General features: G+C 38.4%; 1 protein-coding gene across 2 annotated transcripts in view; it reads left to right on the forward strand.

Annotated features, from left to right (window-relative positions):
- Positions 1–15868, forward strand: part of fgf14 (fibroblast growth factor 14) — a 123604-nt gene that overhangs the window by 78068 nt on the left and 29668 nt on the right. For both annotated transcript variants that reach the window (XM_026912522.3, XM_026912521.3), the window contains exons 2-3: positions 9817–9927; positions 13255–13358. In XM_026912522.3, the coding sequence (XP_026768323.1) occupies positions 9817–9927; positions 13255–13358 (215 nt within the window). The remainder of the gene's footprint in view (positions 1–9816; positions 9928–13254; positions 13359–15868) is intronic.

A 15868-nucleotide genomic window follows, 5' to 3' on the forward strand; every position in this document is an offset into this window, starting at 1 on the left:
TCCCACACAACCTGAAATGCTAATTATTGTGTTTCAGTGGGTCTCTTTCATGTAGGCCACATGCATTCATTTCTGTGGATTAGGCCCATGTATAAAAACTCTGAGAGGATACTGTAAGTGACATTTTTTTTTCATAATTTTATTTTTTTTTAATCATAATATGTGATATTTTTTAAACATATCCGTACAAGGTCTCAGTAGAGTGCAGGCTTTACAGCAGCAGGTGTTTCTACTTGTTGCTGTAAAGATGCTATCAGAGAGCTACAGTTGGCAGCATTTAGCAAATTCCTATCTCCATGTATATGCCAGGCAAATGCATAGCTCATGGTGTTCGGTTTCAAATGTGTCGCCATAAAATTGCCAGCTCTCTGTGCAAAAGTGTGCCCATTTTTACAGGAACCATTTTCTTATCTCTTAAAGCCCTTACGTATGGCCTGCATGCAAGCCATTGGCTCATAAGTATAAATCCTCATTTCAGATCATATTTATTTTATGTGTTTATGACATATTGGTCTTCTTAGATTTTACCATTAGCTTTGGTTTTACAATTATATGAAAAGTCAGATCCCCCCCTCCCCCAACAGAATAGTGTTTGCGAATTAATATGCACAGAATTACAGAGTGATTGACTGATATATAACTTCCGAACATGTAATCATATATGCTCACCATTCATAAAATAATAATGGTACCCTAGAAAGGGTGGATATGTGAATGTATCTGTATGCGTTCATGCAAGTGTAAGCTAGTCTGAGTATTTGTGTGTATGGTTAAAAAATATAATAGCCAGCCAGCATTGCTATTAGTTGGAAAAAAGCTATAAAAAGGCCACAGGTTGGTGCGGTATTTCATGGTCTTTGTTGGGAATGTTGAGAGGGGGATCTCAGCCAAATAAATCATCAGTAAAAGATGTTGCCACAAGAGGCGGCGAATGATGAATTATCCCCAGAACGTCTTGGCTACCATGCACCTGTGACGGCCATTTTATTACAGCTGGCAAGCAGCTCATGGCTGCCTTGTGTACTCACAGCATTTGAATCTTGTGTTGAAGCATGCTGAGGAGCTGCTCGACTAAGCGCAATCAAGGCTGCCTCCCCTCTTAAGACATTCACATGACCACATGAGAAGCCCCAGTGAGACGGCCACTGAAATGGCTGATTTATCTTGGTTTGGGGGCTGACAGTGAGTCTGGCACACAGTTGCGGGAATCTTGTTGTGTCCTTGTCTGTGTTATTTTGGATGGAGGACCCTCTGGGAGTTGCCTCATTAATTTCCCTTTGCTGTGAGATTTGGAAAATCTTTAGCGAGCGTTTTTTTTTCAGAGCTCACGCACAAGGGCTTCTTCAAGAGAGCCAGCCTTTCCCCCCCTTTTTTTCTTCCTCCCTCTCTTTTATCATTGTCTTGTATTTTTCTTTCTCTCACTAACACGTAACCCATGCACTAAAGAAGATCAATGCATTGTTTGCTGGGGCTTAATTCAGCAGCAGCCACAAGAAACAAATTTCCTGCAAATAAACCTAAACATGGCTACCCATTATGAGAAGCACTTGGACGCTAAAGTTGCCTTCATGCCCAGGCTGGATGCAGCTGGATACACTCGGGAAATGGGAGTCCCCCCTGTAGAGAAAGCTGTCTTGCCTTGCAGTGTACCGAATGTGGGCTAGCTGCCACTGTGTGGACTCGAACATGCTATTGCACTTATCCTGGGATTGTCTAGAGATATTAGAAATATCAGGTTCATTTTAAAGACCTCTTTTTCCCAATGTACCAGTGATTACCTAAATACCACAGGCATAACAGCAACATTTGCAGAATCACTTTGCTAAAAACAAAATGCCAAGCTTGACCTGCATTTAAAGCATGCTCCAGCATGTGCTTAGCCAGTCCTCTACAAGGTCTATTTGGAACGGCTCCCACTAAACATTACGCACAGAATAGCATGATACATCACTTTGTCTTATTTCATTCCCTGAACTCCCAGACAAACCACTCTATTATAGAGACAAGCTCTTTTTATATAGCAAGGATTCACAAATCAGATTGCTATGAGAGATTGCTTTTGTACTGGTAACTGAGGATTTGTCTGAAATGACTACAGTCTTCTCTTCTCTTCTCTTCTCTTGATCAGATCATCTTATTTGAATCTAACCCAGGCTTTAATTGTCGTTTATTTACCATGTAATTCCCCTTCTGAAGAAAGTCAGCTATGAACTACATTCTGAGAAAAAAAAAATAGTACTAAATGGTAAAAATCATTTAAAGCTCACACATGGACTGTAATTAGATTTTAGGGGAAAAATTAAACGTACATTACATACACTTTTTACTAGGTAAAAGATCCTTTGATGGTACCACCCCAGCAACAAGGTAAGCTACAGTTTAGTTCCCTTTTTTCTGAGAACGTAATGTCTAGGAGGGACTCTGGAACCTTGTGCCAAATGGCTCCAAACATGAAAGGCCTCTGCCGGCCAGCAAAACCAAGCACAGCTTGTATTAATTTAACATCTCCTTTGTGCACCTATTCACTTCTGTTCTCCAGATTAAAGCGGGGATATGCCTTTGATTGCCTCTGAGCATTGCACTGTGGTACGCTTTGTACCTTTTTGGGGCAATCTACTATTCCTAAGAGAAAACAGATCAGGGTTTCATTCAGACCTTAGTGCTGAGTATGTGAATTTTCTGAAAAGGAAAGAAGTTTCATAGTGTCAGTAGAAAGCAGAGAGCTACCGTTGTGCTTCTCTAAGTTCTTTTGAACAGACACATTATGTAACATTTGTTTGGCAAAGCTAAAGTAGAAAGTAGGAGGTCTGGAATCATGGATATGTTTACAGTATCTGCCATTTTTCCTCTTTGGTAGCGTGTGCAGATAGGACCACTTTGTGACCTTCAGCTGACCTGAGATATTTAATTCAAATCTGCTCAGTATGGATATGTCACATGCCTCTGCAGTCACATGTCTTTGCTGTAAACCCTGATATGCTAATAAACAGGAGACAGAACATGACAGGTTTTCCTTAAGGCTGACTACGTAATGGCCTGATTTGGCACAGCGGATTCTGATCGGTACACGTTGAGTCCAATTATAACGTTCAATGGGACGGAAGATCCCCAGTGGAGATGAGCTTCTAATCTCTCCTCATGCCATGTCTCATTAATATGTTCGATGAATTCTGAATTCACTTCATTACATTCCTCTTAGCTCCTTGTACCATTTGGTGTCAGGTAATGCTTGTAAACATTGCACTGTGCAGAGGTGTCTAAAGGAAGTCCTGCCCTGCTGTTGTAACTAATTGATACCTTCCCTCATGTCATCTTTACTTTCAGCTATCAGTGGGCCGTATTGATCGCATAGGGGAGCGCAAACTGATCTGGTTTTTCACTTTTTTTTTTGCCAGCTGAAGCAAAACAAATTTGATTGCGCTTACATAACTGAAAAAAATCTCTTTTTCTGAAATGCAAGAAATCCTGTCTGTTGCACGCCCACATAGCATTAAGATCTTCACAATCTGCAGTAAAAGGAGCACCACTCTGAAATCCAAACAGCATCAGTGCTTGTTCAGTGTTTCACCTTGACAACAGCGCTGTGCCTGCACGACTATGTAGGCTGGAAAAGCCCCTCTCTTTTTCCAGAAGTGTCTTAAGTGGGTCAGTCACGTTTTGTGGTTAACTCTGCAGCTGCTGCTGTGTACGGCAGAGTGTGTCCCCCTTCTGTCGGATAATGGCTTCCCCCACCTCTACCTCTCTTGTGCTGTGTCTCATTTTTCTCTTCTCATCTCCTTTCATTTCGCTTCTGTCCTCTGCCTGATAATGTTCCATCTCTCTAAATATGAGAAGTATTATAACAGATCATTGTTACCTCTAAATGCCTCTTTAAAGGGTGCCTAGATTGTCACAACACTTATTGCTGATTTGCAATCACACCCTATTCAGTGCCATGTTGCTACCACTCTAAACTGTGAGGCCTGTCATAGACTTGTGAGAAAAGACTTGTGATGAGACCTTTTATTTTCTCCCTGCAATCTCCGATGTAATCAGCCATACAATTAAGAAAGTGTCTTTTTGATTGTATTCAGAGTAGGATTAGTGTGGAATGAAAAGCCTATAGTTTTACTTTTCTTTTCAAATCCCTACAACCAGCAATTTGCCACTCATACAAAATGTTGTTGGGTGCATTTTTTGCCTAATGAGGTCCAGGTGGAACAAAGTCTTTTCTGCATCCTTTTAAAAAGTTGCCAAATCCAAAGTTTCCATTGTATTCCATAATGCCCCAAATGTCCCGAGAAGCAAAGGAGAGGGTCTTGAGCAAGCTATAAGCGTTCAGCACCAGTAAAGATCAGATCTATCACACTGCTTCATCTGAGAGATTGTTTCAGATCTGACATGCACATGTTTGTGAAACCTCCAGCGAACACTATGCAGCCCAGTCTTTCCGAAAAAAGCTGTTCACTTACACCTTCTATACATTGAATATCAACAGGCAGGTGGTATTATTCTGGCAGAAGCATAAATTGCATAGAAACATATAAAACTTTCACTCGAATGCTCTGTATGCTACATTCTGGACCAACACATTTTAACCAAGCTAACCTATGCTATGCTATGTCACTGTGCTATTTGAATAAGACTGATATACAGTATAATAAATTATTTTACCTCTTTTTTTTTTTTTTTAACATATTGAGTGTAGACCAGTTCCTGCGTAGAATTTGTGCTTTTCACGACATGTGATGGACTTACTGGGCTCATGAAACTTCTCCTTTTTGTGCAAACACATTCAGGCTTGCAAGTTACGTTGTAATGGTACGTTACGGCAATGCGCCTAGTTTTTAGCCTGTACATTTTATAGGCTTCTGCGAATACAGAGACTTTGCATTTTAAGAGACTGTACATTTTACTATGTTACCACGTGAGTTGCAAGCCTGATCGTGTTTGCAGAGAAGAGGAAAAGTTTCATGGCTCCATGACTAAGACTATCATACTATATATTCTGAAAAGCACAAACTTCAGGCATGAAGAGGCAACACTCAGTATGTTAAAAAAGAGGTAAAATTAGTTATTATATATCAATATTATTCAAATTGTGTAGTGGTAGAGGGGGGCTTTGTTAAACTATGTTGCATACTTTGTTAAAATATATTGCATGTTAAAATATACGTGGCATACAGAGCATTCACGTGAAAGTTTGATGTTGATATTCAGTGTGTCCTCCTGATAAACTGAATACAAAAGTTGTTTTTTTCTGTGAGATCAGGTTGGACTGTGTTTGTGTCAGTAACAAGTTAGTGTGTAACTAGACAATGAGGCATGAGTTTATGCTGCTGGCTTTAGAGCAATCTCAGCTCATTTGAGCACCCATGGGATCACAGAATCAGGAGGCCACATGCCTGCTGATATCCACCATTTTGATCAGGCTCTTCTCCAGGAATGGACTACAAACCCACAACAGCACATTTACAGGCTGTGATTCAAAAGAGCGAAACAGTGGTGGCTGCAAGATGTTCTCCCTGAAGAGATGCGTATAATAAGCATATGTATAAAGAGTTAGCAATAAAGCGACAGGCTGCAGACAAATTATTTCCTTATGTCAGGGAAATATCCTTGTATATAGATATTTTGAAAACATGTTTTTTTGCCATATCCACACAAAAATAGTGTTTTAGGTGATGGAAAATGGATCTTTGTCGGAAAAAAATGCCCTCAAAGGTGGAGCAATTTTTTAAACTCCGTTTGCACAATTTTTATGTGGAAACACTGACATCACTGTGTCGACTTTTGCGTGTGATAGGAATGTACTATGACTCCATTTATCAAGGCTGCTGACCAGGTTGTTACTTTGTGATCTGTAATTTCTTATTTGATAAAATCCTTTGCAGTTTAAATTTGCTTTGCTGTATTATTACACCCTAGTGTGGACGTGCCAGAATATGGTTCTGCTCCTGAACATATCCATAAACAGGGCTTTAAGTTTGCTTCAAGATTTTGGCTATAGCAACAGTCAACATGGTGTCATTTGAACAAATGAGGGACCTTTGAGTTGAGGTTTTCAATTCAGTTTCATTGATGTCGCAGTAATGTGATAAATACATTTGCTGTAGTAGATTCCTCGGCCCTGTCGTATGGCATGGGTTATCTCATGCTCTCCCAATACTCTACTCTTACAGCTTCAGTTCCTACATGCATTTAGTTACAGTTCAACAGGTTTTACCATAGAAATGAACAACAAACTACAATCTCATGTTTTCTTGAGACTTAGTTCACGTTTAAAATATGATTCAAACAAAAGTAACACAGTATACATAAATTATACAATAGTCTTTGGAGGTGAATAATTATTAATTACATATTTATATCACAATATTTAGTTTTGCTGAGGTTTTGTTATGTGCCTACAATACAGTAAAGCCATATAATGACATACATTTTTTATTCAACATTTAATAGAAATGTAATTATTGTAAATGTTGGATAAAAAATGCCATTATATGGCTTATTTAATGAGAAAAAGTAGGGAAATGAAATGATTAGGATGAAAATCGATTTTTAGATTTTTATCAGATGACTGTTACACTGGGTAATGATGGAGTTATAATTTAATTTATATTTTTTAATTTAATACAACACTTTTCATGACAAATTATATTATTGCCAACAATTTGAGTGAAAAATAGTATATATTTTTGAAATATTTACTTGAATTTCAGAGTTTCATAGTATTTGATATTTCCCATTTTTGCTTTAATGACAGTGCGCACTCGAGCTGACACAGACTCCACAAGTTTGTGCAAAAACTTATGATCCATTTTAGATCAAATCCATCAGAATGTCGTCTGAACACATGCTTCAATAGGAGAGATTAGACATGAGGAAAATCTGACAAAAATTCATTACAAAGCAGTTAACATGATCAATATCACCATATTTGCTTACATTTAAATAGAGACCTAAAAATAATGCATAATCTTGACTATTAAATAGTGTTCAATTAAATGTTCTAGATATTGAACATTTACTTTTTTAAAAAAAAAGATTTCAAAGTTCTGAAACCTTCTGTTTATTTCCAATTTTAAATGGAAAAAATTCCTAGATTTTTTATGTGGTCTCAGACTTTTGGACCCTTATGTGTGTGTGTATATATATATATATATATATATATATATATATATATATATATATATATATATATATACAGAGAGTGTGCAGTGTTATTATGTAAACATGTTATTATGTATTATGTTTTAAAGGTGAAAACGAACCCCTAATGATAACCTGTCTCCTTTTTATGTGGGCGTGTTAGTTGCAAGAACATCTGTATTTCACTCCTGCGCATCTAGACTCGCACAGCTTCTTCAGCCTGTGGTGCGAGCTACTCCCTAAAATGCTTTTAATACTGCATATTAATTATGCTCCAGCCATTAACGGCTCAAGCTGAAAACCTGAGTGTGAGTAATACAGGCCTAACTTAGCCTGTTGGAACAGGTTTTAATGTCTCAATGTGCTGTCTCAGCTCTGTTGGTGTCTTCCTTCTTTCCTTCCTTCCTTCCTTCCTTCCTTTGTGTGATTCACAGTGTAGTCTAAAGGACGTAATGCCATTGTACCAGTAGCACTTTTCCAGTGTCACTTCCAAGAACACAAAAGCACAAAATTAATAGACCATTACACCAAGGCTGATTCAGATTTATTTCCATTATTCAGTTTTTATCCACTAGAAAATTAACGTGTCAAGTGGCTTCTTTTTGTAAGCTAAAAAGACAGGTATGTCAAAACAACCTTTTTATTTTCTGACCTGTTCATTTTTTCTATCACTTCACATTTTGAAGGAGCTTTCAGAGGCACACTTTTAGAGGGAGAAAAATGGTTCTTCGGATGTTCAGCATTTCTGAAAGTCTTCTACTTTTAACTTTTCTGAAAAAGAAAAACCTTAACAGCCCTAGAGAGGGACAAATCAGAGAAATGACCAGAATTCAGGGTGGAAATGTGTGTGTTGGTGTTGATGTGGGATTTACATGTCCATGTGAGCTTTCCCTTTACTCATGCTTTTTCTCCAGCATGTTTACCTATGAGCTTACACATTCTGTAGTATAATCATGAACTACTGTGTGTGTGTGTGTGTGTGTGTGTGTGTGTCTGTGTACATGGGTCCACGTGAGTGTTTGTTGGACTAAAGGTCAGTTCACTTCCACATGCTACCCTGGCTTGACAGACTTTCCTTTACCCAGAAAGCCTTCTGGCTCTGGATTCGAATAATAAAACAACCTGAGTGGGACTACACACACACACACACACACACACACACACACACACACACACACACAAACAATATTACCCTACACATGCACACAAACCTGATATGCTCTTAGTGAAAATTGACTATTTCCGTTGCCTCTGACTGTCACTATGTCCCCATAAATGTTTTGTTTTTCTCTCATTTTTAAACTCTCTCTCTATCTCTCTCTCTCTCTCTCTCTCACACACACACACACATATACGGTCTGGGTCTGGTTAAGGTAGGGAGTTGCATCTTAAGGGGCAGCTATGGAGTAAATCAGAAGTAATAAGAGATGACAGTTCTTCAGTTACAGCCTTCAAACAGGGACACACACACACAAACACACACACACAAACACACTGTCACACAGTTCAGATAAAAATATTGAGTCCTGGTCTGAAATAAAAGGGCTATATGTGACTTGTTTCTCATTTGATATTTTGACCTCAGTGCTCTGGGCAGTAGGCATCTCAGCAGGTTTGCTGTTAAAACGAGCAATTTTTAAAATCTGTTTATTTATAAATTTTATCATCGAGTACTGAGAGTAAGCTGCTCAGTGCCAGGATATGTGCACAGACACATCTGAACCTTATTCTTCAAAATAATTTAGAATCAAACATGAGCTTAAAATGAGTACATACGAACTGCACGAATGGTTTTGTAGTAATCAGTTCTATTTTCCCCACGTTTCATCAATCTCACGTTGGGATGTCAAAATCAAAGAATTCTGTTACGAGGTGCGATTTTTGTTTGTACAGTGTAAAGCTGGCTTTTCATGATGAGGAGATACGAGAGGAGCAGTTTACACATTTCATGAAATGTCCTTTTTTTTTAAAACCACTGGCTCTAAAAAACACTCTACCACGTGATTAGCTTAGGAGACACTACATCTGTAAGCAGCAAGTAGACCATATTTCATGTAAATCATATGCATTCATGGTAAATCAGGCCATGTTGTGTATGTATACACTATGATGTGAAGATAAAGCACTGGTGGTCACGAGCACTTGGACACGCCTATGGATAAAGCGCTTGTTTTGCCACTGTAAAAGCCATTTCATCAATTGTGCTCAAATCTCAACAGAACAGTTCATATTTTATTCCAGGTGCTCGAATCTCCTTTCAGTTCTGTGCAACCTTGATGAATAAGGGTCAGTATATCAGATCTGGGTTGATGCTCTATTTTTCTGGCTCATATACAGTATAGTCCATTCAGTGAGGTTGTATTAATACTGTTTCACATCAGCAAGCACGCTTAAGATCTTCATATCTGGCATCAAAACACCCTCTGATGACTCCTAAAGGGGGAGCTGCTGAGCCCCAGTGAATACAGGGGAGTGTGAGTGTGAGCCTTAAGACTGGACTAACTGCCAAACAGAGCATAAGGAAGGTGCCAGAGCTACAATAAAGGACAATACAAAATGTACTGTATTGCCTTACTTGAATTATAAATAAATAAATAAATTATAACGGATCATTGTACCTAATTATGAATGTTCAGGGTTAATACTATAACACTACTATAACACTTTCTTTTTCTCTCTCAACAGATCCCCAGCTCAAGGGTATAGTGACCAGGTTATACTGCAGGCAGGGATACTACTTGCAAATGAACGCAGATGGATCTCTTGATGGGACCAAGGATGACAGCAGTAATTCTTGTGAGTTGTTTTTTTTTTTTTCAGTAATTTTTTTCTATCACTATAGGCAGTCTCTATCACTATAGGCTGTTGTTCATTTCTAATATTTCAAGTATAAATATTTTTAAGGCTGCTAGAAAAATACTGTCACACATCCGCACACTGAATGTCAAGATCCCGGGCATCTTTTGATCAAATATAGTGCCGAATAAATGGCCATTTAAATGATTGAAGGAAAATCTGATCTAAAGACCTGTCATTCCATATAGATGCATGTATTCATCTTTATAAAAGTGTGAGCTGGGTGAAAAGCCTGATATCTTTTTGCCACAAATAGTTATGTTGTGGTTGCAACATCTGCTAGCTAATTAAGTAAATCAAAATGATTTGTGATTTGTGCAGTCTAATGAAACACCAACCCGTTAAAACGACTGCATCCACATGCAAATGTGATCACGATCCAATTCATTTGATAAATAAATATAATAATATATTTGGCATTTCACAACTTAGCCTCTTTGTATTGACTGTATTGAATTGCATTTAAGAGTGCAAATCCATTTTGCTGGTTCTCTTTCTAAGTACCGCATGCCATTTCAATCATTTTATTTTTCACTAGTTTGCGCGATGCTCTTGCTCGTCAAATCAGATTATACACACACTGAATAAACAAGGGCTACAGATGAAGTGAGAGCAAGATCATCCCTTGGATTGGCACCAAGACTTGAGGGGATGTGTGTGTGCGTTTGTGTGTATATGCAAGGAGAAATTGTGGCACAGCAGCGAGTAGTGTATTATTAGCATATACAGGACCTGCTTTTCCACTGCTTCAGGCCAGCTGCTTAATTTGATTTCATTTTGAAGCCGTAACGAGAGAGTGACAGGCAGAGTGTCAATCTTGCGCACGCAAACATGCACGTCCCCCCCAACATGCTGGCTTTTCTCCTGTGATACACTTCATTCCCTTATCAAATACTCGATAATGAGATGACGAGCACACCTATGAACACCATGAATCTGTGCAAAACAGTGAATATAAGACTAGCCTGTTTTCAATTTTCGAATATAAGTATTATTGTATCCATTTTCTTGTATACAGAATATATATACAATATATATACAATAGCAAAAAAAAAAGGATAAACGCAAGCAGAGGCACTGAAGCACGGAGTACTTGCATATTTCACATGTAGCTATTACAGTCCACAGCAGCGCATTACAGTTCTTACCGTCACACTTCTAGCACTCCCAACTGGGCCACTTACATTCTGCTACAGCAGCAGCACGTCATTCTTACCATGTTTTCCTGACATAAGTCGGTCATACAGGCATGTCAGTATATTCTACCATAGATTAGTATAAACCGTATAGACAATTGGCGCTTGCTGTTACTGTCGAAGCAGCCATTCTTCAGCAACACAAACAATAACCGTTGCCTAACAAACCCAGGAAGCAGACTTCGACAACAAAAGAGCCACTAAATGTGCCATGTACCACTGCTGCCTCCAATTACTGCCTCCACTTCTACTGGGGTTAACACCACTGAGTCAGCAGCGTATCTGCCATACATGTGGAGTACATCTGCATTTAGGCTGTTGGTAACTGTTTACTTGTATGGATTGTGAGTGGCAGCTTGTGTAAACACAGTACGCATGAAAAGACTGGGCTGGAATAATAAGTGAATAATTGTGTGACAGCCTGGGAAAACCATTCACATGGTGACATTTTAGCATTTTCTACTATATATAGTTCTCAACTAGAAGCATTTTAAAGTCTGATTACCCTCAAAAGTGAAAAGAGTTCTGATTACATGTGGCTCTACCACACGTATCTGTCCAACTTGATCAAATCATGACATTCACTGTGTGTGTAAATGACACGTAGCTAACACTGTTTTAATCTTCTTTCAGCAAACTGATGGCATTTACTGCTGCTTTTGGTAAACTGGCTCCTTACCCAACATTATCTTTGCAGGAATATATTCTAGGCAAGATTAAAAAGTAAATTAAATCATTTACATATACATTTGATCAAATGTAATTATGGTTTCTTAAAGTTGAGGTGTGAAAAATGTTATAGACTGAAAACCCCAATTTTAGCCAAACTAAATTTTTTTCATCTTTTTGGCTCTTTGCCAGAATTCAACCACAGACAAGCACAGGTCACGTTGTAGACATGATATACTGTATTATTGGGGCTTTATTTCAACAACGCTGGACAAAGAGCCACCAATGAAAGCAACTCAAAATGACTTTCGAAAAATTGCTGAGTCAACCAATGGACCACACTCAGCGACCAACCACTCCACGAAGCCTATTAAAGCCATCTATTTATCTATCTATCTATCTATCTATCTATTTATTTATACAAGACACAATAACTGTGGCTTACAGAAATCCAGATATAGATTTAAAGTCCTAATGAGCAAGCGAGAGTGGCAGTGAAAAACTCCCTGAGTCAACATGAGGAAGAAACATTAAGAAGAACCAGTCAGAAGGGTGACACCGGATAGTGGGATTATACGTGAATCTTTACTCTTCTACAACTGAACACTAAATTCAAACAGTACTAGTGTGTTGAAAGGATGTTCAGTATGAGCATGTACTGATGTACTGAATGAGTGCTGGGATCAGTACAGGAACATCTTTATGATTACAACAGCACAACTTAGGTTCAAATCTACAATGTCCAGGTGAGATTATCCACTGAAAGAAGTGGAGTCTTGGGCATAAACTGTTTTTGGGAAGTGCAGATCTTTGTATCCATGTGGGATGATCCACATACAGTACTTATGTACAGTCAGGTCCATATACTTATGTACAGTCAACTATTTGGACAATGACACGATTTTCATAATTGTGCCTCTGTGCACCACCACAGTGGATTTGAAATGAAGCAATCAGTATGTGATTGAAGTGTAGACTTTCAGGGGTTTAATTCAAGGGGTTTAACAAAAATATTGCATTAACCTTGGGTTAGGAATTACAGCCATTTTTTATGGAGTCCCTCCATTTTCACAGGCTCATAAGTAATCGGACAAACTAACCTAATCATAAATATTAGGATTATTTTTAATACTTGAATACAAATCCTTTGTCTGGAACCCATGGACATCATCAAATGCTGAGTTCGCTCCCTTGAGATGTTTGTACAGAGGAAAAATGATGAAAATTGTGTCACTGTCCAAATACTGTACAAGTTCATTAGAGGCCTCTGAAGGTCTGACACATATTAAGGGTTCCTCTCTGGTGTTGTGGGCTGAAATGCATGACAGGTTGTTGTGTACATCAATTTATTTAAACAAACACTATGCACATAATGATTCTCTATCTGTTCTTTTCACTCCAGCATTGTTCAATCTCATCCCTGTGGGCCTCCGAGTTGTTGCTATTCAGTCCGTGAAGACAGGGTTATACATCGCCATGAATGGAGAAGGCCATCTGTACACATCAGTGAGTACCAAGTGTGTGTCTGTATGTGTGTGACTTATGTTTAGGATCAAGAAAATCCATGTTTTTTAATTGTTTTTGGCTTTTTTTTCCACTGACGAATTTTGTCTTGGTTTTGTTTTTGAAACGTAAATACTTTGTCTTGAAAGTGTTTATTTTTGTCTCTCTGTATGTTATCTGTTCAGAATATGAAGCCTGTTTTAATGCATCACATGATTTTAAGTCAAGAAGCAGTATACATTTGTGATTTTGCAGAGACATGGTGAAATGAATCACATTCACACTTTCTTGACTGTATTAATATTAGTCAGAATCCCAGTTCAGGCCACTGCTGTGATTTGTTCTTTAAATGTGGGAAGTGGTAGCTCAGTGGTTAAGACATTGGACTTCTGATAGGAAGGTTGAGAGTTCAATTTTCAGCACTGCCAAGCTGCCACTGCTGGGCCCTTGAGCAAGGCCCTTAACCCTCAACTGCTCGGTTGTATAAATGAGATAATTGTAAGTTGCTCTGGATAAGGATGTCTGCCAAATGCCAGAAATGTAAATGTAAATTTTGTCCCTCACTTAGTGAATTCCCACCCATCAGACAGCTCTCCTCTATCACATGGTGGCGAAGGCTATCATGTGCTCCCTCCAAGACACATGAAGCTGAGTATATCGTTTTGAACTGCTGCTCAGGCAACGTCAGGGGGTGGTGTAACACACTTGGAGGAAAGTGCTATCTGCCCATTTCCACATGCATGAGCTCACAGGCACCCATGAGTGGCTAGTTTCACTGTGATTGATAGGGGAAAGACACTGTGCCACCCCTCCCTGAGAGCACGGCTAGTTTTGCTCTCGTGGGCTCCCGGCCACGGATGGCTGTGGCATCTCGGGATTCATACTCGTGGTCTCTGGGTGATAAAGCGAACACCTTTCTTTTGCACCACTCGGGAGCCACTGCTGTGATTATTAACACAAATATCCAGAGAGGCCTCGACTCTCTCTCTCCCTGTTTCTCTCTCTCTCTCTGGATAAAATTGAATTCCTAAGATGAAGGAAAAGTTAGCTTTGGGTGCTATAAAATAAACCAAATTTTGAATATCTTTACATTTCCTGAAACATGCTCAAATAAAACAGCAGTAGAGAGAGCTGTAAATATCCAGGTACTAGGAACATCCTTCAGCAACAGAAACATCTTTCACCATGGAGTCTTACACAAAAACTCTCTTACCATGTTCTAAAGGGCTCAGTAATCAACTTTAAAAATGTGCTCCTGCACTCCTTTTTCCATTCTCTCTTGCTCTCGCCCTCGCTTTCTCGTTCCTGTTCTTTCCTGTGTGAATGAGTCATGTAATGGCCTGCACTCTCGAGTCCGGAGTGTTCATTGGTATTGTCCCTCGTTTCTCAAAGAATGCGGCTATCATTTGATCCCAACATCCATTAGGTGCCCATCACTCATTACAACGCAATTTCAATGCACTTACCCAGTAAATGCTCACAGCAGTGCCATCATGTCAAACATGAATTCAGCTTTTTAATTTAGACTTTTTCTGCATATTCACATTCTTGGGAAATTTGAATACTTAGCTCTTTAATATAGGCATTTTAAATACTTTAAAAAAGTTTAAAAATCTATTAGATTTTAGTTTTTGCCCAGGTTCTTTTATATGGCCCATGAGATGTTCCGCAGTTTACCTCAGATTTACACTGCAGAACAATTTTTTCATGAAAATATCTTGAATGTAGTCAAATCTATCTAGTATTTCCTATTATATAAAACAATAAACCAAACATAAGATTATTAAACCTACTTTAGACGTTTTTTTTTAAATAGTTTCTTGAGGTTTGAAATAATCTTGTTCTATTGGCAGATAATTTTGAACATTTTAAGCACTTACTTCTAGAAAGAAGCTAAATTATCTGCAGATAGCGTAAGAATATTGAACGTTTGAAATTAGTAACAATATCTAGAAATATCTAGTTTAATAATCTTATATTTGGTTTATTGTGATCTTATAATAGGAAATACTTAAGATATTCTCACTTGCTAAGACGTCATTTTTTGCACTATATGTGCCCGGTTTTAATTTTCCAGAAGAGAGAATTCTACATCCTAAATATAATTTCCTTAATTTCACTTAATTTTAATCATTAGAAAGAAGGAAGTGGTTAAGCCTTTGTGCTAATGGTCAGAAGGGTGTGAGTTCAATTCTACCAAGCTACCACTGCTGCGTCCTTGAGCATGACCCTTAACCATAAACTGCTCGGTTGTATTCTGTCTTAATTGTAAGTTGGATAAAAGTGTCAGCCAAATGAACTAATTAATAAAACAGTATGGCAGTATGCCATTGTATTCAGTGAAGTTCATTTATACCTGCTTTATTTAAAACTGTGAATGCAATGGGGGCAAATTCACTCCGCAATTGTGATTCCTAGTTCATAATCAATCAAACACAAATGACACCAGTCGAATGACCTACTTTGAATCTTATGCCTCTGTTCTTTCTGTCTGACTTGAATGTGAGAGGACG

Source organism: Pangasianodon hypophthalmus, chromosome 5 (genome assembly GCF_027358585.1).
Source record: "Pangasianodon hypophthalmus isolate fPanHyp1 chromosome 5, fPanHyp1.pri, whole genome shotgun sequence".
NCBI lineage: Eukaryota > Metazoa > Chordata > Actinopteri > Siluriformes > Pangasiidae > Pangasianodon > Pangasianodon hypophthalmus.